At 36.4% G+C, this 26,525-nt stretch overlaps 1 protein-coding gene across 2 annotated transcripts in view; it reads right to left on the bottom strand.

The window, feature by feature from the left end:
- Nucleotides 1–26,525, bottom strand: part of RIC8B (RIC8 guanine nucleotide exchange factor B) — a 101,899-nt gene that overhangs the window by 32,377 nt on the left and 42,997 nt on the right. For both annotated transcript variants that reach the window (XM_052640074.1, XM_052640075.1), the window contains exons 4-7: nucleotides 19,304–19,398; nucleotides 12,663–12,891; nucleotides 11,833–11,928; nucleotides 5,661–5,805 (exon numbers count right to left, since the gene is read on the bottom strand). In XM_052640074.1, coding sequence (XP_052496034.1) covers nucleotides 5,661–5,805; nucleotides 11,833–11,928; nucleotides 12,663–12,891; nucleotides 19,304–19,398 — 565 coding nt within the window. The remainder of the gene's footprint in view (nucleotides 1–5,660; nucleotides 5,806–11,832; nucleotides 11,929–12,662; nucleotides 12,892–19,303; nucleotides 19,399–26,525) is intronic.

Here is a 26,525-nt window from a genome sequence, read left to right as displayed (position 1 = left end):
AAAAGATCATCAGGAGAGGGAGACTGCTTGGTTTCAAGCTGCTGCTGCTAAGTCACTTCAGTTGTGTCCGACCCTGTGCAACCCCATAGACAGCAGCCCACCAGACTCCCCTGTCCCTGGGATTTTCTGGAGAGGGGTGCCACTGACACTCCTATTACTGTGACTGAAATAAATGAGACAAAAGCAAGCATATAAAAGTGTGGGGCTATGTGCTGAGAGAGTTTAAGCCTTATTTATCTCTGCAATTCAGCCTCTGCCCTACCACAGTGCCTAACACATGCTAAGAAATAATAAATGTGTTAAGAGGAGGAGTTTGGGAAGGGGGGAAATACCCACAAAGGCTTGTTTTACAAATTATTTTCTTTATTAAACTATGTGAGGCTTGTTTTAGGGCCCCTGTATAAAGTACATAATTGGCAGAACAGGTAATAAAAATTTAGTTTTGTCAGGGCTCAACAAAACAAAGAGGCAGCTGTTAGTTGCCAGATATGTTTAGCCTGGCACAGAGGGCACTTAGATAGCTGTTTCTGTACCAAATCTTCCATAGTTTTGAATTTGTATCTCGTTCTGTTTCAGTTTTCATTCTTAATCTCATCTCTGTTCCTAACCCAATATGACTGCTTTGTGCTGTTTATACTTGGTGGTCTGACCTTTGTGCCTGGATCATGGTACCTTAACTTTCAAACTCAGCTTAAAGACATTCATCTTTAAGAGGCAAGTTTAATCACTCTGATAAATTATTTTAAATTTATTTTACTGTGATACAATCTGTCTCCAAACCCAACCCAAGCTCCAAAATCTTATGAAGACTTTTAAGTTGAATATGGACTACAAACTTTTTGGTGGTTTTAAATTAGAATTAGAATTTTAAATGAGAATTAGTTGACAGCATTTAAAAACTGAGGAATTTTATGTAAAAATCCAGAGTCCTGGCTTATCTTGAAAAATCTGGATGATTTGGTAACACTGGCCACATGTCCCTTCATGGTAACAATCGGCTGGAGCTAAATAGCACCACGGTCCTCTTTCTAGTCCCCCACATTCCCCTTGCTCCTCCACTCCCAACCCACTATCTCCCCAACAATTAGCTAAGTATCAGTCTTCATTGATCATCTTATGTTCTATCCATTTGACTTACTTTATTAATTTTGTAGGCATCTGAATTTATAATCCTTGATAAAGTAAATAATATGAGGGCAGAGACCTTGTTTATCATGTATATCTTTGTATTCCCAGGGTCTACCTCAAAAAGTATTCAAAATTTGAATAAGCAAATTTGTATTCCAAAAGAATACTTTTACTATTAAAGTCTAACTGGAAGGAAAAGCAGATGAATATAAATAATTGTTAAAGATCAAATGAAAAAGATAAAAGTTTTGTGAACATGCATTTGGGGCTCAAAGTTAGGACTATGAAACCTTGAATACGGGGTCCTAGGGGAACAAAGTTAACCATTTCAAATAAAAAACAATTAACAAATTCATTTTAAATGTATATATCATATGTGTTATGACACACATTATGTGAGGTGATTGATTATATTTATATATATACATTTATATATAAAAGATGCTTGCTCCTTGGGAGAAAAGTTATGACCAACCTAGACAGCATATTAAAAAGCAGAGACATTACTTTGCCAACAAAGGTCCGTTTAGTCAAAGCTATGGTTTTTCCAGTAGTCGTATATGGATGTGAGAATTGGACTATAAAGAAAGCTGAACACCAAAGAACTGATGCTTTTGAACTGTGATGTTGGAGGAGACTCTTGAGAGTCCCTTGGACAGCAAGGAGATCCAACCAGTCCATCTTAAAGGAGATCAGTCCTGAATGTTCATTGGAAGGACTGATGCTGAAACTGAAACTCCAATACTCTGGCCACCTGATGTGAAGAACTGATTCACTGGAAAAGACCCTGATGCAGGGAAAGATTGAAGGCAGGAGGAGGAGGGGACAAGAGAGGATAAGATGGTTGGATGGCATCACTGACTCTATGGACATGAGTTTGAATAAGCTCTGGGAGTTGGTGATGGACAGGGAAGCCTGGCGTGCTGCAGTCCATGGGGTGGCAAAGAGTCAGACATGACTGAGCAACTGAGCTGAACTATATTTAGATTTATAAAATTATTTAGATATATATTTAGAAATGTAATTTATGTATTTAGGTAATAAATGCATGTTCATTGTAGAAAACTATAAAATACAGAGAACTAAAAGAAAATCTCCAGGCATTCTACTACTTAGAGGTAACAATGGATAAGATTTTGATAAACGTTTGATAAACATTATATTTTGATAAACATTTTTTAATGAATACATACATGTGTGGTTTAGATTTATGTGTATGTATATATATGTATATACACATATATACACACAATTATATACACACATATATACAAACAATTATACTTGAAAATCAGCTAATTTCTGATCTCAGAAAAATTGATTGAATTCAGCAAGTTCTTACAGACTACTAAATGCAAGGCACTATTCCAATCACTTAATTTCAAGATGTGGGATCTTTTTTCATAGAAATAATTGAATTGCTTAAAAGAGTAGATGTTAAATGAGCTAGTCTGTGAGAACAGTTGAGGATAATTACTAGTGACCCTTGAGCAACACAGGTATTAGGGATGATGGCCCTCCAAGCAGTTGAAAGTCCTCCCATAACCTTACAGTTGGCCCTCCATTATTGCAGTTCTACATCTGTGAGTGAAACTGACTGTGGCTCGCATAGTACTGTAGTATATATTTACCTGCATATAAGTGGACCACAGACAGCAGTCCAAACCCAGGTTGTTCATTTGTATTGCATTATGGGTCACTTGTATTATGAGAGGAAATATGGCAGAATGGAAAGACAGGACTCAAATTCAGGCTTAGCTTTAAGCAACTGCATGACCTTGGATGAAACTCTTGCCTCATTTATGACACTGAAATAATAATAATATTTACATTAGAATCCTTATGAGAATGAAATGAGATTATGGCTTAGAATGTTTGACACATGATACCTCAATAGTTGTGTTTATTATCACTATAGTGATATTGATTTTATTAATATACTATCTTAGCAGTAACTTAAATGGTTGTATCAATTAGTCAGAAATGAAGGTTAAGAATTTCAATGAATGCAACTGAATAACAAAAGTTCCCAAACAATTCAATGAAAAATTAGGCAAAAGACCTGAATAGACACTTTTCCAAAGGCATACAGATGCCCAACAGGTACATGAAAAGGTGTTCAATGTCACTGATCATCAGGGAAAATGCAAATCAAAACACAATGAAAGATCACCTCACATCTATTAGAATGGATTTATCAAAAACAAGAGATACAGGGATGTGGAGGGATGTGGCAAAGACAAAACCCTCTTACACTGTTGGTGGGAATGGAAATTGGTGTAGCTACTAGCTACTATTCCAAGAGTCATGTACAGATGTGAGAGTTGGACCACAAAGAAGGCCGAGAACCAAAGAATTGATGTTTATGAATTGTGGTGCTGGAGAAGACTCTTGAGAGTCCTTCGAAGTGCAAGGAGATCAAACAAGTCAATCTTAAAGGAAATCAATCCTGAATATTCACTGGAAGGACTGATGCTGAAGCAAAGCTCCAATATTTTGGCCATCTGATGTGAACAGCTGACTCACTGGAAAAGACCCTGATGCTGGGAAAGACTGAAGGCAAAAGAAGAGGGCGGCAGAGGACGAGATGGTTAGACAGCATCACTGACTCAATGGATTTGAATCTGAGCAGACTCCAGGAGATTATGAAGGACAGGGAAGCCTGGCGTGCTGCAGTCTGTGGAGTCACAGAGAGTCGGACATGACTTAGTGACTGAAGAACAACTACAGAAAACAGTAATGGAGGTTACTAAAAAATTAAATATAGAACTGCAATATAATCCAGCATGCCACTTTCGGAAATATATTCAAAGGAAATGAAGTCAGCAGCTAAGAGATATCTCAGCTCCCATGTTCATGGCAGCATTTTTCACAATAGCCAAGAAATGGAAACAAGCTAAGTGTTCACCAACAGAAGAACCGATAAGACACACAGAGTTGGCCCTTAAAGAATCCCAGGGTTAGGGATTTCCACCCTTCATGCAGCTGAAAATATGGATATAGTTTTATAGACTGCTTTCTGTGTCTGTGGTTCCACATCCACAGACCCAACCAACTGTAGATCTAACCTATTGTGGATCATGTAGTACTATAGTGTGTATTTATTTAAAAAACATCCATATCTAAGTGAACCCAAGCAGTTCAAACTCGTGTCAACGGTGAACTGTATATAAAATGGAATGTTATTCAGCCACGACAAAGATGAAATCTTGCTATTTGCAACACATGGATGAACCTAGAGAATATTTATGCTAAGTGAATAAGCCAGACAGAGAAAGATAAATACTAGAGAACTTACTTATAAGTAGAACCTGAAAAAAAATTCAAACTCATAGAAACAGAGTAGAGTAGTGATTACCAGAGGGTAGAGAGTAGTGAAACAAGGAGATCTGGTCAAAGGGTACAATTTATAAGATGAATAAGTTCAGTTATAAGATTAATAATTTCTGGGGATCTAATATACAGCATGATGACTATAGTTAACAAAACCCTGTTGTACACTTTAAAGTTGCTAAGATAGTAAATCTTAAGCATTCTCACCACACAGACACACACAGACACGTAACTATGTGAGGTAGTGAATGTGTTAATTAACATGACAGAGGTAATCATTTCACAGTGTATATGTATATCAAATCATCATGTTGTATACTTTAAATATATACAATTTTATATGTCAAATATACCTCAGTAAAGCTGGTGGGGGAGAAAAGAATTCAACTGACTGAAGAAGTGAGTGAAGTTTCTCACCTCTAAGTTATCTATCTCACAAAACTGGGGAACTTTAAAAAGTGGAATATAAAATCTGCTTAGTTGGGACTTTTACTAGTACTTTTATAAACTAGGAGATGAAGAAAGAAATAGGTAAAAATACCTGAATAACTTGGTTCAAGTTCTTGTTTAGAGAACTTTTGCAGAGCAAAATAACCCAATAATTTAAATTGTTAGATGTATTTCAGAAGGCAATCACTTTATATGAACTTATAGAATAGTATTTATTATAGTATAGTTACTTTTTAATTTCTTTCTACTTTTGTCTTACCATTAACACAAAAGTAAGGGATGTATCTTAAGCATCTATAGCTCACATTCAGTAACTTTTTATTGATTAAAGAAGAAATGAAGAGATTAAAACTCCTGTAGTTTTAATTCCAAGAGAAATTAAAAAGGGGAACTAACCTAGGCCTTTGCCTGGTTATCAAAATAGTAACACCTTAATTACGTAAGCAGATTATTCATAATGATCCCAGGTCCTGACTCATAAGTATTAAGAAGTCTGGGTTAAGGATACAGGAGGCAAAGTTTAAATGTGAGTGTGTTTAGTAGTGTATCTGTCTGCATGCCTCAACAAATTCAGAAGTATATAGAAAAGCTTTTAAATTATTAATTTTTATTATCTCCTCAAACCCTCTAATGGAACAGATAGAGAATAAGTTCTGAAAAGAGCAGAACAGGATGGCCACTAATAACAGAAACATTTCCCAAATACCCTCAGAAAGGTGAAAAAGTAGAGGGCAAAGAGTTTAACCTACCTCTCTCTTTGCAAAGGACAAAAAGGAATTCAGCAGCAATTTGCTTGACTCCCAGGTCAACATGTGTCATGAGGCGCACCAGCTTATTTCTCACAGTTGAGCCAACTTCAGGTCGATTGGTCACATCCCTCAATGGTGGTAAAACCTAATGGCACAAATGCAAAACCATCATCAATCGTTTAAGTGCTAAATTAAGTAAGAATGGTACCATTCAACTAGTCTTTCTTATAATGTCTACCAAGCTTAGTTTTATAAGAGTAGAACAAACATTAAAAAAAATAGTTTTCCAAATAAAATAAAACTAAACAACACCACCAACTCAATGGACATGAGTTTGAGTAAACTCCAGGGGTTGGTGATGGACAGGGAGCCTGGCATGCTGCAGTCCATGGGGTCACAAAGAGTCGGACACAACTGAGTGACTGAACTGAACTGAAACAACAACAAAAACAACCTCATATAATTTCATTTCATGTCTGCAATGAAATTTCATCTGAAGAGAAACAGCTCTTCACTGACCACCATGATATATTCAAATCCATTCTTGGGTGTTTACTCATCTCAGTACCTTGGAATGCCCCAGCTGCCTCTACCAAAATCCATTTTAAAGTCTGGGTCAAATTTCTCTTTCTCCCTCAGAGACTTCTTTAATACCCTTACTGATTGATTTTTTTTCCTTCTTTTAATTCCTGCAACATTTTCATTAGTTATTAAACAAACAAACAAAAAACCCAAAAAACCCCTGTACATATGTTTTCTAGTTGTTTTCTTTATAATAAAATGGTTATTAGTTATTGAGTACTTCCTATGTGCTGCTGCTGCTAAGTCATTTCAGTCATGTCCAACTCTGTGCGACTCCACAGACAGCAGCCCACCAGGCTCCCCCGTCCCTGGGATTCTCCAGGAAAGAACACTGGAGTGGGTTGCCATTTCCTTCTCCAATGCATGAAAGTGAAAAGTGAAAGTGAAGTTGCTCAGTCGTGTCCGATCCTCAGCGACCCCAAGGACTGCAGCCTACCAGGCTCCTCTGTCCATGGGATTTTCCAGGCAGGAGTACTGTAACAGATGATATACATACATTCTCTATGATCAACCCTCACAGTCACCACACAAGGGAGGTGGTATCAACACTGTCATTCCTATTTTATAGACTGGTCCCTAGAGAAGTTACAAAACTTGCTTGGTTTGTCTGTTTGATAACTCACTCACTCACCTAGACCTTTCCTCTTTTGGTTCTCCTATTATCTTACTGCTTGCTTCATCTTAGCCTCTAGGCCAATTCTCTTTTATTCTCTTGTTCTTTAAAAAAATATTTTTGACTGTGCTGGGTCTTAGTTGTGGCACATGGAATCTTTAGTTGTGGCATGCTGGATATTTAGTGGGAGGATGTGGGATCTAGTTCCCTGATCAGGGATCAAACCTGGGCTCCCTGTGTTGGTAGCATGGAGTCTTAGCCACTGGACTGCCACGGAAATCCCTTTCCTCTTGTATTTTAACTGTTGGAATATTCAAGGGTTGAGTTCTTGGGCAACATTTCTTTACTATTTTCACTCTCTACTGGTGATCTCATACAGTTTTATGAATTTATATGGTCTCTATTTACTGCTAACTCCCTAAAGTATATCTCTATCTTGATTTCTTCCATGACCCCCAGACTTTAAAAGCTTCTCAAATTTAGAATGTCCTGAACAGATATTGAAGCTCCCAACAAAGTTGTTTCTTCTACAGTTTTCCATCTCATTAAGTGGCAAGTCTATTCTTTCAACCTGGGCTTCCCAGGTGGTGCTATTGGTAAAGAACCACCTGCCAATGCAGGAGACGTAAGAGAATCAGGTTCAATCCCTGGGTCGAAAAGATTCCCTGTGGAAGTGCATAGCAACCCACTCCAGTATTCTTTCCTGGAGAATCCCACGGACAGAGAAGTCTGGCAGGCTGCAGTCCACAGGGTCACAAAGACTTGGACATGACTGAAGTGACTCAGCACTCTTCCAACTGTTTACTGCAAACAGCCTTAATTCCTCTCTTTCACATCCCATATCCAGTCCATCAGCAAATTATTTTGGCTCTACCTTTGCGTTATATCCACAACCCGACCACTTCTCACTACCTCCTCTAGTATTACTAAATTCAAGGTACCGGTATTTTTCACCTGAACTGTCCCACAGTCTCCTAAGTCATCCCTGCTTCCATTCTGGTCCTTCGATGATCTGTTCTCTACAGAGCAGTTAGGATGATCCTTTGAAAGTCAGATCATGTCATTCCTCTTCTCAAACTCCTCCAGTTCCCATGGCCTCTCATCTCATGCATAATAAAAGTCGAGATCTTTCCAGATTCCTTGGGTTTCACATAATGTGTCTTCCTGCTACTTTTCTGACAATTTCTTGCTCACATTTCTATACTTTCACAGATGGAACTCCTTAAACTAACTGACTACTTTCTTGCCTCATGGTCTTTGCATTTGCTGCTCTCTCTGCCCAGAAACCCTTTTTCTAGAAACTGGCTTGGCTCATTCCCTTACTTTCTTCAGGTCTCTGTTCAAATATCATTTACAGGAAGACAATCCTTGATCACCCTAAGGAATTCACCTTCAGCATTATCTTTTCTCATCCCTTGCTCCTGGTTTAGTCTTCCTCACAGCACTTAACACCACCTGACACAGTATACATTTCTTAACTGTCTACCTTCTTCCATAAGAGTCTGGGGGCAGGGATTTCTTTCTGTTTTGTTTACCACTCTCAGTGCCTGGCACATTACAGGTTTCGATAAATATTTGCTATTTGAAGGAAGAATGAATTAATTCAAGTAACTTTTTAAAAGTGCCTTCTATAGGCAAGGCACTAGGCTAGGAAATGGAGACAGACACAAAGTCAAGTTATAATTTACTATGCCAGACTCTTTATGTGCCTATTATTTTTATTTAATCCATTCAGCTGATTTCCTTCCTTCCTTCTTTATCTCTTTCTATATTGAGTGCCTACCATGTATCAGGTGGTGTAAAAAAAAAACAAACCAGAAACAAAATCTCAGAAAATTGAATAATCTACCCAAGTGTTTATAGAATCCATATTTCAATATCTCTGGCAGGACAGAGCAGATTGCTATTTGTGCCCTGTAAGCATAAAATAATTACACAATAAATTCTTACTATTTGATTCAGCTAACCCTACTGAGTTTATCTCCCATTTCTAGAGAAATGAGACATGAAACAAATGATTTCATGTGGTATGTACCTACAGTTCCAGAGCACAGTATCTATTAATAAAGATTATCACACAAAAATTTTATTAGCTATGTTTTCGGTTCCTTAAAACAAGTTTTTAAAGTGAAATTTTGTAGTTTTTAAACTGCATAAGTCTGGATCACCTCTGGTGGTGGTAGTGGTTTAGTTGCTAAGTCGTGTCTGACTCTTGTGACTGCATGGACTGTAGCCCGCCAGGCTCCTCTGTCCATGGGATTCTCCGGGCAAGAATACTGGAGTGGGTTGCCATTTCCTTCTCCAATGGATCATTTTTCTCCAAAATTTTTATTTTCCCCCAAATACTACCTTTCATTAAATTTTTTCTTTTGAGAAATCTCGCCCACTTCGTTTTCAAACCCATGGAATCTTCATCTCTTCTATATGCCTCTCCAGACTAATCCAACCTGAATCAGTAATTTCTACCATTTGTTCTCTTTCTACCTGCCCAAATACTGAATATTCAAGACCAATTTACTTTGGGTATGCACAAGGTAGATTTAAGCAGGTATTAACCACTGGGCACAATAACTAATTAGCCATGGTTCCATTTACACTGTTACCAAAACTAATCATCTGTTACTTGAGGTTCTGCCCTTCTTGATCATCATAGTCTAGAGCGCATCTTCCTCAGAAGGAAAGTTGATTTTTGTATTGTGCCATTTATCCTTCTTTAGTCAACTTTTTACTTGTTATGTCTCCTTTGTACTGCAGTATTTCTTTGAGGACAAGGAGTGGGTCTCACAGTCTTTTGTACCTATATAATGTATAGACTAAGGCCTTCATATAAAGAATCTGTTTAACAAACAGGATATATTTGGGGTATCCTGCTTAGAGATAGCAAAATCTAAACAGTTTAGTAGAATGTGGCTCTCCTATGTGAAAAGCTAAAATATAGGACACAAAGAATTTTCATATATTATTCTTCACTAAGTCTTTCTAGTCAGAATAGATGTCTTAAAATAATCAAACTTGGAAATGACTTTAATTCAGTTATCTAATTTATTTTGCTTAAATGATTATTCATGTTTGATGGTACCTAGTCCTCTAATGGACTATAAATTCTTCAAAGATATGAGTCCCTACTTTCTAATCTCTCCTTATCAGCAATATCTATTAATATGATCTACACAGAGCAAAGTGCTTATTAAATCTTGACCATAAACATAAAGAGAAAAATGAACCTAGTTCATTTATTAAGATAAATGGTGGTGCCATGTATTGAATGAGGAAAGAAGGAGAAGATAGAAGGATGGAGGATAGCAAGTCAGGAGATTAGTTTGGGATATGTTAAACTTAAGTTACCTACTACCCATCTAAGGGGAGGAGATGGGTAGCCACACATTATATAAATCTGGAGAGCTTAGGGGACAAATAAGGCTAGAGCTAGAAATTTGGGAGCCATTGGCGAATAGAAGATTTTCAAAACCAAGATTGTTAAATGAGATCAGCAAGAGAGCAGACATAGGGACAAAGATAACATTGTCTTGGGGAACTCAGAACACTGCAAAGAAGAGGTTCCCTGTGTGTCCAAGAAACCAAGTGAAGAAATTACTTCAAAAAGGAGAGAATACTTAATTATATCAAAATGGTATTGGGGAATAAAAAAAAGATTTGAGAACTATTAGATCTGGCAATATTGGGTTGATAACTTTTGATAAACACCTCTGTAGTGGGGTGGAAAGCATGAAAACCTAATTTCAGTGGGTTCACACGAGAATCAAAATGAGTGAAAAGGAGAGAGAAGGTGAGCACAGAAAACTCTCCTGAGGAACACTCCATGAAGAAGAGCAGAGAAACGGGGAGGCAGCTTGAGAAGTGGGATTAAGGGAAGGTTTTTCTGCCTTTAAGATGGGAGATGTGTTTGGGTGCAGACAAAAATGATCCAATACATTAAAAAAAAAAAAAAGGTGAGAAGAAAGAGAATAAATGTAGGAGCAAAGTTCTTGAGGTGAGAGGGAAAGGGTTCCAGGATATGAGCACAGAGGCTGGCAACAGAACGAAGCAGGGACAGTTAATCCCCTATGACAGAGGGGAGACAAAGGATATGGTGGTATAGACAGATGCAGACAGATAGCAGGTAGGAAGATGATTTCTTACCATGAACTCTAACTACTACCATCATAACCTTCAGCATCAGTTCTCTTTTGGGATGGTCTCCTCACATCTAGTCACACTCCTCTGGCCTATCTAGTAGCCAGAATATAAATGAGGTCACACCACTTCCCTTCTCAAATCCGTCCAATGCTTTCCCACGTCACTTAGAAGAAAATTGAAAGTCCTACACAACCTTACGTTGTTTGATTCTTGCTTACCTCTTGTACTCTATTCAGCACTCTCCCTCTGGCATGACATTGTCTAGCTTTTCTGCTTTTTCTTAAGCATACCAAAATATCCTCTCATCCAGAGACTCCGAACTCATTCTCTCTGGTACATTCCTCTTCCAGAATATTCCCAGAACTATTCTCAGAGAATATCCTCTTCCAGATATTTTCAAAGATCCTTTTCATACTTATCCAAGCTTCTGCTCAAATTTTCTCAGAGAGGCTTTTCCTTATTCCCTTAAGTTTTCCCTTCCTCTGTATCTTTCTTCAGAACACTTATCACTACTTGCCATTGTATCAAGATACTTGTTTACTTTTTAATCTCCCTACTATAAGGGAAACACCACAAGGCAAAGACTTCATTGGTATTTCAAGGCTTAGAACACAGCACACAAATCTCAATAAACATTTGTTGAATAAATGAATGAATGACTTAAAAAATATATAGGGTCACTTATTTCTGGATTAGGAAGATTTCAAAGGTTAACACTAACTTTTTGAGTTTCTGACATTCTGAAAGGAAATAACTGAAAGAATTTGACTCATTGATTTTATGTTAAAAAATACATATAAGAAGATTAACTTTGAGAAGAAATATACATTAAACAGTTACCTGATCTTTGAGAAATTTCCTGATGTTTCGATGGGCTCGGGAACATTCTGTTAACAAGCTGAGAACTGGAGTGAGACCCTCTCTATAGCTGCTTCCCTATAAAGAAAACCATACATGCTGCATTAGATTAGTTTCTATCAGTATTACTTTTCTTCATATAACTGAGTATATTAATACTCCTCTTTTTGAGAGGGAGATATTTTATGTTACCAAAGCTGTAAAAACTATTTTAAAAATTATTTTCTTAAAAATATTTCTATTTCATGAGTTATCATCATGCTTACTAATGCTCATTTGTATCCTTGATTTTTCCTACATTTTATAGGATTCTCACTGGCTCAGACAATGGGCTTAAAGGCAGCAAAGGTTTTCATGACCGACCCCAACTAACTTTCTGCCTTTTAATATAGTTACTTGACAAAGACAGTGATCAGAAAGGAGAAAATAAGCAGCTTACAGTGGCAATTTTCCTTTAAAGATATCTTTTGGGTGTTATGGAAAATATTTATCATCAATTTTTTTGGGGGGGGGATAATTTTTACCTCTAGAACTTATAAAATATCTACACTAGAAAATTACTTTTTCCTTTGTTTTCAGGCACTAGTCACAATTTTGGTGTCACATCAACACAATTTTCAGCTTTAAACAAATAAATTCACTTGGTTTCAGCATTTGTCATTTATGGTAAATAAAAAGCTTTCCAGAGTATAAATAATTATTCAAGATATCAGCTATAAAAAATTTAGATTAAAAAAATCACATCCTGTGATGTTTATATATGTGTACAATTACATTCTTTAGAAGCATCTTCTCCATTTTATCAGAATTACCTTGTCTATTCTCTTCTCCATAAAATTGAGTAAGACATGAATGGCTTCCATATTCATACCATTGTATACCATGGTATTGCTTTTCAAAACTGTTTCTTTCTCAGCTGTTTTATCACTGGGCAGTTCATCTAAAGTCGTTGCTTCTTGGGCCGTTTCTTCATGGGTTAATGGACAAATGAGAACGTCCAAACAAGAGACCGGAACATTGCTTAAAAGGTTGACTGCATTGCTGAAAAGCAATTTAAAAAGACAATATTTTAATTTGATTGAATAGTCCTTTAAAATGCAAACATAGTAAGACTTTAAGGAGTCAATTAAAATTCTTCTTTTTCAAAATGAGCCTTTAATATTATTTGGCATTTACTGACTAAGAGACAAAAAAATAAAAAGAATTGTTTCAAATACACACATGGCAAATTAGGAAGAACAGATGTTAAATGGACATACACAATCACATGATGTCATGTCACTTTCTGAAATGCTAAAATAGGAATTAGTGAGCTTTAACACTAGCTCTTTAATTTTATTATGATACAATACTAGTCTTGCAGTCTTTCCTTGGGGTTTTAAATCCTTTTGTGGATTCACTGCTGTTATATTATTCCTTAGATTACAACATAAAGCATTTGAGAAGCACTGTATATAAGCAGCTTATCACGGAGGCAACAGCATTAAAAACCAAATATTGCAGGATTAAGTTTTGTCCTTTCTAGATGTAGAAATACAATTTTTAGATCATCCCCTTTTTCATAAGACATTTCCAGAAAATGGTAAACGGTGCTTTTTCTCCCTCTCTTATGCCCAGATTTCTTTAAAAGAGGCCAATATAGCTATTTCAAATCTTCATCCCCCTAGGCCTTTCTTGCTGTGTATTAATGAAATCACAAGCCTAGTATGTACACCAGTAGGGGGAACCCAAACCTTGTATTTTTTGGTATTTCCTAAAAATTTTGTTCTGCTTCTCAGTGTGTGAGAGATTAAAATGACATTAACAATTTAAAAATCAGACATGCTCTTACTTAATATATTTTCCTTCATGTATTTCATATTTTTTCATTTAAAAGGAGAGGTGGTGTTCTGTGCTAACTGGATCTTAAAAGCCTGTGCCTCAGAACTTCCTGATAAACAACAATGGAGAGACAGGCATTACATTTCCTAGTGACAGAGAAGCAGATCTAAAAATAACCACATCCTGACTAAAAATAAACTCTTGCAAATGCAATTTAAAAGTCTAACCACTTGGAAACCAAATTCAAGGCTTAATCTAACTGATGCAGTCTTAATTTAGGCCACAGTAGTTTCTTTTAATTTAGATTATAGTGACACCCTCAAAAATAAAAAATAAACAACAACAAAATAGAAATAAAATACAAAATATTTTCTCTCCTCTATCCTGAAGTGTGGCTGCATTTCCCTAAGAATGAGTATTTCTTTTCTTTCTTTTTACATTATGGGAAATATAAAAAAAATCAGAACCAAGAAGAAAAATAATTTAACACATCCTATGAATGAATGGTTCCTGGTAAAATACAAGTTATTTGGTTCTACCTACAAAGAACCTACTACAGCTGCTGCTGCTGCTATCACTGTTACTAGTATTAAACAAAGTCCCTTTTTGGTTATTTGTAAAAGATCACAATTGGCTGAAATACCATAGTTTTCCCTCAAACTTTCCTTTTAAAATTATTGCAATTATCTGTAGATAATTATCTATAGATAAAAATATTGTGCTAACTTAAGCATTTGGGAACTATTATTAGATATCATATATTTACTGGGGGTAAAAGAAAAAAAATAGAACTCTTCTTAATTAATTCCTAAAACTGTAAAATCAATTTTGAAATGTTACCAGTATTTTTTCAACACAGAGGGCAATAGGCTGGAATCTAACACAGAGACCACACTGAAAAGTTTAAGGTGATGCATTACATTATAAAGGAATGCTTCCCTCTAAATTCATCTAAAATTAGCAGTTTCTAGGAATTTGGTAAATTTAAAAAATCAAATGTAGAGTTTGAGTTAAATATTTGGAGGTTTTAGACTTTTCAAGAAAAGGTTCCATTTTCTCGTTTCTTATTGAACAACTGGGTTACCAAACAACTACAAAATTAATTTTCTGGCTCACTGTGTTTGAGCTATTCTTTTTAAGTAAGGAGAGCCAGCTTTTTGAGTTCTGTCACTTCTCTGACAGTTTTATTTGTGGTAGAAGAGTGTATGAAATTCTCCAGCTACCAGGAAGTCAGTGACTATGCACAAATCTGCACAATGGTGTTTGCATTCCTACTCCAGGGGGTAGAAATACTGTGTATATTACTCTCCCCTTTTCAGCCTCCTAGAGATCATTAATCACTGGGACATGACATCCTCCCACTCAAGCTCCCAGCCCCCTCCTGATATGCAGATTCAAAAGCAGGGCCTATTTAGAGCTCCTTAATGCTCTGATTAAAGTCTAGTTAGTTGTGAGAGAAGGAAGGCAATCTGAAATCCAGTTCTGTATCAATCGCTGGGCTAAACATAATTTAGTACCAGATGACACTGAGGAGCATGATAACAGTATAAGCAGACCTACAGCTGTTAGCAAACTTTCCTGGTCAAATGTATCTTCTGTATATTGGGAGCTCACATACCTTTTTTCATGGCTGGAAAATCTACTTATATGAATCTCAAGATCTTCAAAAGATTTTCAGAGGTAAATACCTAAGTTTACCTTAATCTAACTCAGTTCAGTAATTATTAATTACTTATGCCAGGCATTTTTAGACAGGTATTATGAAGAAAACAGAGGTAAATCCCTCCCCTTCTGAAGCTTATTTTCTAGCATGTAGAGATCAGTCAAAACAAGCTAATTGAGTAGAAGGCAATAAATGCTCTGAGAGTAAAATTCAAGAGGGTAAAGGGACATGTGCATGGTGGTTTAGCCACAAACTTCTTGGCAGTTCCTCACACCTGCCACTGCTCCTGCCCTTGGGCCTTTGCTTCTGTGCTATTTCCTGGACCGCTCTTTCCCCACACAGTCAAAGGGCTCACTCATTCCCACACTTCCTTTAAGTCTTTGCTGAAATACCATCTAGGTGAGGTCTGCCCAGATTACCCTATTCAAAACTACAACTCATCAACTTAGTTGGTGAGCCTTGGAGAACAAAGATCGTACTCTCTTTGTCGCCTCTAGAGCTCAACATAATGTCTAACACAGAGTAAGTACTCACTTTATAAATATAAATCAAATGAAATGTTCCAATTTTCAAACATTTATCAAAAGTCTGCCATGTGTGAGACATTATGCTTATTTTTTAACATTTTATATTCATAATATGTGTATCAAATCAACACACTATACCCCTTAAATGTACATAATGTTATATGTCAATTATGACTCAGTAAAGCTGGGGGAAAAAGACATTATACTTAGCATTGTAATGAGGTGTCATTAGGTGCTGAACTGTCCCCTTAAATATGTGAGATAAAATGAATTGGTCTAAACAAAGAACAACAAAAAAAGCAAGGAAGCAAGTACTTTTTAAATACACACTGGTACTTTTGGATACAAAAAAAGAAATCTTTGTAGATGCTAATGTGTTGAGTGAAAGAATTAGGGTGAGAAGCTGAAGGAAATTAAATCAGATCTGGTCCTTCTCTCTCCTTTCTTCTCTAGCATACAGGCCATCCCCATCTTCCCCCTTCTCTCCAAAATAAAACAAAACCACAACCACATCCACAAGCAACTCTTTTTTTTTTGGCTAAGTGTTTAGCATACGCTTACTGATTATGGACAAGAGGGCTGAAAATACTCTCAGGCAGATAGCAGAGATAGACAGAATTAGGGTGTCCTTTAATGGAGCCACAAAGGTGGATCATACCAACAATTTACTTTTTACCATAAATATAGACAGAAGGAAATGAAATAGAACATATAGATTTTAGAAAGTATATAAAATTCTGATTAGTGGTAATAAAGTTGATGTCAAGGTCAGTTGTCTTTGTCAGCTAACTCATTTTATCTCTATGTCCATGTCCTCCTGATTTCTCCAGGGGAAAAGAGAAAGGCACTGTCTTACAGAGACAACATATCAGAAAAAGCTGCTGCTAAGCCATATTTTTACTCATTTGTCTCCTAGAGCACCTTAGCAGGTTCCTGACATGCCTGCCAAGCATCTGGCTTGATAAAATCTTAGATTAACAGAAAAGAGATTTCACTACACAATCACAATATATACAAACAAACAGCTTTCTAAACAAAATATCAAAATTGAAGAAACTTTAAAGAAGAGATTTAGAACGAAATATTGGATCTCAAAGCCAATATGCTCATTATAATAACAGTAACAGAAGCAGCAGTGGCAATAGGGTTGTGGTGCTGGCAGGAGCAGCTTCTCCCCATTTTCTGAGAATTTACTCCATACCAGGGATGGATGGCTTTACTAATTGCTCTCATTTAATCATTATTACAATCCTTTGAGTTTGATGACAATGCATAACCATCCACCACACTATCTAGGTTTACTTATTTCATTACATTTTTTCCTCTTAAAAAAAAAAGCAAAAACAAATTTACAAAATAAAGGTAAAAAATGGAATGAGATATTGAAATATGAAACATTCTGATTATCTTTAAAATGATGCTTTTAACCACACACGTAAGTTTTCAGAGCCACTACAACTGGGCAGAATTTAGTAGATATTACAATTCTAATAAGGTTCTTAAAATAACCCTTTGAGGCTGGTACAGTTTTTCTGCATTTAAATAGATTAGCTTAGAGTTACTACTGCTCTAATGACACTAATCACTTTAATTCTGATTAAAGGGACATGCAAGGCCAGTCCAGATAAACTGTCATGTCAGCAGCAACCTCAATCCCCCAGGAAAGCCTTTTAGAAATACATATAAATCTGTCTGTGGCCCTAGGGATATTCCTTTTTATTTACAGTAGAACTAACACATAATTTATCAGAGCAACTTATAAAAATAAATTTAAAGAAAAATATTTTTTAAATTTAAGAAAAATAAGTATTTAAAGCAAATATCAGAAAATAAAATAAAGATATCAGATTACTTAAAAAAAAATCTTTTCTTGTTAAAACCTCTATACAGTTTTGCTCTCTTTTGATGAATATTGGGTACTGTTTTAAAATATTAAATTCACTCTTCAGAGAAATCCTTAGCAATGTTTTTGTGACTAGTGTTAACAACTGCCATCAAAACACTTTCTTCTCATATCCTTGTATGAATGTCATTTAACTTGTGATATCAGATTTCCAAAATAAAGAAATTTATACCTGGGCTTATAAACCCATTTTCTTTTAGCTTTAATATCTAGGTTTCCAGTGTTTCTTGTTATGAAAAAATGAGTGAGATAAAAATGCTCAATAAAATCTTTTTTAAAGGATTTGAGCTACTGCAGTTAATCTGATTATTTTTAAAGACACAGTTCTAGATATTTAAAGGAACTTTTGATCTGTAGCTACAGAAAAAAGTATACTTTTTAATTGTGAAGAAAACAATTTTTTGAAGGCCTGCAGGGCAGAGTACATAAGGTAACCTACCAACAAACTGAGTACAATATCAAATGATAAACTGCCAATCATAACTAAAATAATATGGATATGACTGAAAAATAAGGGTATATTTTACACTCTGGCTGTATTTCTATACAGTTTTACTTAAGCTCTATTTTGGATATACCGTATGTGCTGTATATACTGTAAATATAATGTATGTTTTGGGTAATTTCTAAAGATAATTTCTACTATTAGAAGAACCCAGTTTTAAATTGTTTTTAAAGGAGATTTAATGCCAAAGTTTACAAATTTGAATTTATTTGAATTGTTTAAAATGCCATTTGTGTTCTTATAGAATAAAGCACCATAGACAATCTCATGTTAAAGTCAGAAGTGCTGTTACTACTAATCTGACATAAAATAGAAAGTAAGAGAACTGGAAAAATGCATTAATACTTCTTCAGTTGTTCTCAGAGAATGATAACTTTTAACAGCAGTCCATAATAGCTCTCGTGGGCAAGTCACAAAACTTGAACTATTTTTTTATATATTGATGATACTTGAGACTGTGACCCAATTCTTATAATAAGTTTTTAAAATTTGATTAACATTGCTTAAGATATACTTTATAATAAACCCTCTTACAATGAAAATATAGTATTAGTTTAAGTGTAGTAATTAAAATCAGGGTTCAACCCCAAGCTCTTTCACTTATATGCAATCTCAGAGAAACTGCTTGATTTTTCTATGACTCAAGTTTCATCACGTATTGAAAGGGAAAAATAGTACCTACCTCATAAGATTGGTGTGATGATTAAGAGAGGTTAGTCTTTATAAAGCACTCAACATAATGCTACACACAGTATTCAATAACTATGTGATATTATTATTGTTGTTCTGGGTTTTACTGTTGAATGCAACAAATGCCAAATTCTCTTCTCTTGCTGAGGGGCTCAATATAACAAAGTCAAAGGAAACAGAATGAAAATTTCTCATCAGGGCATAGTAATGATTTTCAACCAACTGGCTACCTGATTTACTATAATATTTCCACTTTCTTGTGTTTATAACAATTAAAATCAAATGCATAAAAACAATAAGAACTGATTATGTCTTTCACTGAATTATCAACAGAGGCTACCTACCTGTGTAGCTCTTCTGTTTTGTCTTCAGTTGGACCTACGATTAGTAAACAATGACGAAGGACAGCTGCCATGACACGAAACTGATGAGACTCACTCTATGGCAAATAAAACAGAAGAAAAATTGGAGACTGAAAGAATGCCTTAGCAAAGAGTCTGGTGCATTGCCACATCCCTGGGAGTCATCCTACGGCATCTCAGACTCCCGAAACACTTATTCTCACGCGTGCATTATAGACACTGGGATGCTCCAGCAGCAATTTCCAAGGTAACACTAAGTGAGCAGTCATCTCATATGAACAGCTACAGCTACTGCCAGAAATGGCTGAAACCAGAAATTGTTGATCTGGCCTCTCCCTTACGATGTGTGAGTCAAAGAAAAACAGATCCATCTTTTTTTTAATATATGATCAGATCCATATATTACCTACTCTGTTTTACCTGATGACAAGATTCAGTGCAACTAGGGATCTTTTCCATTTCCAAAAAGTCTAGATTCTTTTGTTGGATAGTATACTGTTCCAGTTTACAAGTCAGTGTAAAAATTCAAACACATATAATACTATCAGATATTTCAGACGCAGGTTGTGGGTTCTCAGTAAAAATATCTTATCTCTTACGTTGCAAAGACAATGGATTAAAATCTACTAATCTATCTACTTCATTTTAATGAATCTTCTTAATCTCCTAGTTCCTCCCAATCTTGCTCCTAGGCTCTCCAAAGTGACAAGCAAGTGATGAAAAACAAGCAATCTGAGTTTAATCTCCTATTTTCCTAATGTTTACTCATTGGTAGTGGTATTTGGTGGCTGAGATGGTAAAGTGTCTGCCTACAATGCAGGAGACCTGGGTTCAATCCCTGGGTTGGGAAGATCTCCTGGAGAAGGAAATGGCAACCCACTCCAGTATTCTTGCCTGGAAAATCCCATGGACGAAGGAGCCTGGTAGTCTACAGTCCATGGGGTCGCAAAGAGTGGGACACAACTGAGTGACTTCACTTTCACTTTCAGTGGTGTTAAAGACATGTAGACAGTCAGATAGCTCAGCTGGTAAAGAATCTGCCTGAAATGCAGGACACCTCGGTTTGATTCCTGGGTGAGGAAGATCACTAGAGAAGGAATAGGCTACCCACTCCAGTATTCTTGGGCTTCCCTTGTGGCTCAGCTGGTAAAGAATCTGCCTGCAACGCGGGAGACCTGGGTTCAATCCCTGGGTTGGGAAGATCCCCTGAAGAAAGGAAAGGCTACCCACTCCAGTATTCTGGCCTAGAGAATTCCATGGACCATATAGTCCATGGGGTTACAAAGAGTTGGACACGACTGAGCAACTTTCACTTGTCAGAGGCAAGGCAAATAATAGGAAATAAGCTAAGCTCTGAATAATCATTTGGTTTACCTCTTTATTTTTAGTGAGATCTTGGGCCACTACAATTTTTTTAACCATCTGCATCAAGGTTGTACCTTTCTTATTCCAGATTTTTAGTAATTAAGAAGACATGTGAAATTAGTGGTAATTATCTACTATAATCAGATCCTAAATATGGAAAATCCCATGGACCGCAGCCTACAAGGCTCCTCGGTCCATGGGGTTGTGAAGAGTCGGACACGACTGAGCGACTTTCCTTTCACTTTTCACTTTCATGCACTGGAGAAGAAAATGGCAACCCACTCCAGTGTTCTTGCCTGGAGAATCCCAGGGACGAGGGAGCCTGGTGGGCTGCCGTCTATGGGGTCACACAGAGTCGGACATGACTGAAGTGACTTAGCAGCAGATATGTTACATTTTAGAAAGTTTCCAATTACTTTAAAAGCTATTAAAAGCTTTAAAGTTTTGTTTGTGTATATATATATAATTGATTCCAAGTCTATGTAAAGTGAAATATGGTCACTATACATATATGGACTGATGCTGAAGTTGAAGCTCCAATACTTTGGAGCTTCACCTGATGTGAAGAGCCGACTTAATGGAAAAGACCCTGTTGCTGGGAATGCTTGAAGGCAGAAGGAGAAGAGGGTGACAGACGATGAGATGGTTGGGATGGCAGCACTGATTCAGTGGACATGAACTTGGGCAAACTCCGGGAGATGATGAGGGACAGGGAAGCCTGGCGTGCTGCAGTCCATGGGGTTGTGAAGAGCTGGACACGACTTAATGACTGAACAACATCTTATATCCCTATATACAACTTAGCACTTCTAGAAAGATGTCTTTTATAAAATCTAACAAAAAACAGCACAGTTGCATTACTCATAATGTAATATTTTGAATATCTCAATATTTCAAATATTTCATATTTCAATATTTTCAAATAACACTGCTGCTTGCTGCTGCTGCTAAGTCGCTTCAGTCGTGTCCGACTCTGTGCGACCCCATAGAGGGAAGCCCACCAGGCTCCCCCGTCCCTGGGAGTCTCCAGGCAAGAACACTGGAGTGGAAATAACATTATCATGTGCTAATTTGGAAAAGATGAAGGTCTCAATGGCATGATAGAAAAAGCATTGCACTTAGAGTCAAGAGTATAGGTTGTGACTTCAGGCAAGTCATATAGCTTCTCTGAGCCAAAGTTTCCTCTATGCAGCTCCACAAACATGAGACTGCTGGGGTTACAAAAGGATTAAAGAAGCTGACATACATGCTTCTAGTACTTTCATACTGACATAATGCTTAGTACTTTCAATGAAACATTTGAGGGTGAGGGGGAAGGATGAGGTAGGAAGAAATCAAAAGGGAAGACTGACAGAGCTGAAATGAGTGATAAGGAAATTATTGTGTGCTGGGGAGGGGGGACCAGTGGAATGCTAGAAATGCTAAGGGTTTGGAATGAATGCTGTTCTACTTGCCATCCATCTTCAAATGCCTGAATCAAAATTCTCTAATATGCAAATTACTTTTACATACATCACATTACATGAAGCACACTGAAATGCACGTGAAATTCATCTATTACTTAACTCTTGGGCTTCCCTGGTGGCTTAGATGATAAAGAATCCACCTGCAATGCGGGAGACCTGAGTTTGATCCCTAAGTTGGGAAGATACCCTGGAGGAGGGCATGGCAACCCACTCCAGTATTCTTGCCTGGAGAATCCCCATGAAGAGGAGCCTGGTGGGCTATAGTCCATGGGGTTGCAAAGAGTTGGACACGACTGAGCAACTAACCACAGCAGTTAACTCTTAAAAAGATCATATTTTCTTTGGTTTGGATAATTAACTAGGAATACACTTCCTCTAACACTAGATTTTTATTTTAAATATCACATCATTCTCTTCTCATGCTGATGTTGACAAGCCTCTTGCAAAACTCCATGCTGGTCTTTCCACTAGTCTTTTCACTTCTGCAACTGCAAGTGAAAATCCTACTTCTTTCCATCCCTTCTCCTCCTGTCCCAATCTTTGTGACACCAATTCCCAGGTTGTACCTTATGTCTGCATATCCTCTTTTACTGTAAATACACTAAATTCTATTTCTTTACTCAAAATAACTACTGAAGTCCCTAGAGTTTTTGCCTTGGTTATCGCTGATTCCTTTTCATCCTCCAGGTCTCAGAGAAGCCCCTTCTTGGAGCTTCAATTCCTTCTTTTATTATTCTCTTTCACTGTATCTTGTTATGATTTCTTTCAGGGAATCATAATCTGTAATTTCACATTTGTTTATATACTTACATAGGCATTGTTTTCTCCATTCATCTATTACCTTCACAGGTTTAGAAGGCATATGTTTAATAAATGTTCAATAATTTTAATGTAAATAGAACATTAAAAAGTGCTCAAATCCTAAGTGTACAGCTAGATAAACTTTCACAAAATGAGCACATCCATACAACCAGCATGAAAACAAAGCAATGCCAGGACTGAGAACCTCAGAACTGCCCTCATGACCTCTTCAAATGATAGATCTCTAGCTCTTCAATTATAATTCGAATAAATAACATCATAGGTGAGTGATTTTTGTTGTCATGAATTTTATATGAAGGGAATCATAAAATAAAGACCTTTCTGCATCTGGTTGTGGGATTCATCCACTTTGCTCTGTGCAGTTGTAGTTTGTTGATTTTCATTACTTGAGATTAGTGTTATTTGAAGTGCTGGTCTGCACTGTTTGCCACTGATCTGCAGTGCCATGAGTACAGAAGGTACACTTGAACATTTAGAAACTTTTCAAGCAGCCTGACATTGTTGTGTAATACTGTATTACAAGAGTTCCATTCTGACATCTAGGGAAAACAATCTGTTTCCTCATAGCTAGGTTAGGAAGTCACTGCTGAATATATTATAATTCACATATCCATCCCACTCCTGCTGGACACGGGGGCTATACTGAAGAGTGCTGCTATGAACATGTACATACTTTCTTACATGTCATTTGGTACGCTGGGTCATATACATAAGACACACTTTAGGAGGTTCCACAAAACAGTGTTTCAAAGTGTTTATACCAGTTTACACGTCTATCAGTGTGTTCTACAGCTGTGCCAACACTTGGTATTGTCAGCCTTTTAAATTTGCCATACAGAGGTTTTATTATGCATTTTCCCAATGACTGATAATGTTGAGCACATTTTTTTCTTATGTCTGTAAGTCATTTGTATAGCTCTTTTATGAGGTGCTTGTTCAAGCCTTTCGCATATTTTCCCATTGGGTTGATTGACACTCTTTGTAGAACTTCCTTAAAGCATTCTAGGTAGAGTACCTATTGCATATATGTATTACAAATAGAATTTCCCATTTGGTAGCTTGGTTTTTTTACCTTCTTCTCTTGACGAACTCATTTTAATGAAAGCCAATTTGTCAATTTTTCCTTTATGGCTTGATCTTTATTTTGTACTGTTTTAAAAATCTTTCGTATTTAAGAAATGCTTGATTTATTTAAAATAGAGTCATGAAGATAATCTGCTTTCTTCCAAAAGCTTTTATTACTTTACCTTTTACATTTTAAAATCTCTTACCCATCACAATTTTTTTCTGTATGGTATAAGGTAGAGATTTAAATTTATTTATGTAGTTTTGGCTGTGCTGCGTCTTTGTTGCTACATGTGGGCTTTCGCTAGTTACAATGAGCAGGGGCTCCTCTCTAGTTGTGGTGTGTGGGCGTCCCATTGCAGAGGCTTCTCTTGTTGCGAGCATGGCCTCTAGGCATAACACAGGCTCAATAGTTGTGGCTTGTTGGCTCCAGAGTGTGGGATCAGGAGTTGTGGCCCATGGCTTAGTTGCCCTGTGGCACGTGGAATCTTGCTAGGCCAGGGATCAAACCTGTGTTCCCTGCACTGGCAAGCAGATTCTTAACCATTGGACTACCAGGGAAATCCCTAAATTCATTTTTAATTGATTAAAAAACCCACCTTTTCCCACTGCACTTCAGTGTTTCCTGTATCATAACTCAGTTGACTATATATGTATATGTTTGTTTCTAGACTTTTTATCCTATTATTAGTCTATGGCTCAATAAATATTTGTTGAATAAGATCTATCATTTAAGATGTCTTACTTAACAAAGGTTAGAGTGGACATGATTTCCTACTATCGGTTATTCTGCTGTGTGACTACATAAACTCTTTGATCTTCACTGTTCTCATTTGTCAAATGAGATTAATATTCCTCCTGTCTCATATAGATGCTTGAAGGATTAAATATAATTGCTCTTTACAAAACAGTATACAAACAACTTATAAACCGTCATTTACTTCTTCAAGAGCTTAGATTTGATATCTTTAGGGCATCAGTATTTTCTCTTCTGTAATCCTACTATCGCCAAAGATTGATAAGGAAAAAAAATCCCTAAGACAGAGAGGAGGAAAAAAGAGAAAAGCAAGCACGCTTGTTGGGATAGTGGAAATCAAAATGAGATAACACTAAAAGAGAGGTAGAAACTCATGAAACTGTTTGGAATCTTTTTTGGGGGGGGGACCTTTTTATATAGACTTTGCTTCTTATTTATAGATTCCACTACTGTACCATTGCTTTTTTCTCCTATGCAATCTGTGTAATATTTTCATTTTTGTTTGGTAAAGGTATCAATATCTTCATACCTTTTCACTGAAAGCTTTAACTGATCTAATCAAGGCCTGAGAAAAAGTCTGAAAGGAGAATACTTCACACCAGTGAGTCCTAAACAGGCTATGTTATCCCAGGGTAGTTCTAATTAGTTCAAGAAGGTTTAGGAAACTAGTCCTATGAAAATTAAATTTCAATTCTACAAAGGTGAAACATAAACACACACGCACACACAAACGTACACATGTACTCTTACCTGGAAATAAGCTATACCCTGGGTAGTATTTCACCCTATATTTTACCCAGGCTATTTTTCAGTTATTTGTCCTCCTAAATTATATTATGTTCAAAGATCTCTGTCTCCTTATAGGCAAAGATTAAGTATTCTACCTTCACATCTTTTACAGCTAACATGGTGCTGGGCATAAAGTAATAAATGTTTTTTTTAATTAACTCACAAAGGGAAATATAAATGCTATAAAATAGTGTGCTGTATCTTCAAAAATGTTAGAATCTGCTCTCTAAACAATGTTATTAAATGTTTTAGGTTTCCAGAAAAAATTTTTTAATAGTTTTGAAATTTTTAAAGGTATCATAAACTTTCTTTCCTCCCTGTCATGTCACTTAGGGCTATTTCTCTTATATATTTCTGTTTATGCAGATTGCACAAACTGCATCACATTTTATTTTTCATAAAACAAATACTCACTAAACATTTATTCTGTGGTAGGTATATTGCTTAGCAAAAAGACTAAGACAGTGAGGTCAGATATACCTGCAAAGATCTATAGAATACATGGCATCTGTAGCATCTGTGTATTCTGAGGTAATTCTTTATTTTCAAACATACAGAAAGTGTAGAGAACAGTAAATAATAGGACAAAACAGTTATGTATATCCATCTGTTCACATGTCTGATTTTCCTATTGTACTGTTAGTTCTCTGAGGGCAAAGATGCTTTATAATGCATATTGTGTACCTAATATGAAACTCTGCATATGTTGGGGACAAAATAAATGTTTGTTGAAAAAATGATTCAGTTAAAAGAGAGAAGCTTTATTTTTAATTAAATAATGTCATGTACTTTTTTCACATTTCCTTCAAAGTCTCTAAAATAATTATGGGATCAATCTCTTCTGTTACAATGTGACATTCCGATTGACTCCTAAAGATACTCACTCTCTCATCTCACTCAAACAGCATCCTTTAATACTCAGATACTTGTACTACTTCTC

This window comes from Budorcas taxicolor, chromosome 5, assembly GCF_023091745.1.
Source record: "Budorcas taxicolor isolate Tak-1 chromosome 5, Takin1.1, whole genome shotgun sequence".
NCBI classification, from domain to species: domain Eukaryota; kingdom Metazoa; phylum Chordata; class Mammalia; order Artiodactyla; family Bovidae; genus Budorcas; species Budorcas taxicolor.
Note: the sequence above shows the minus strand (reverse complement) of the source record. Positions and strands in the feature narration are given on the sequence as shown.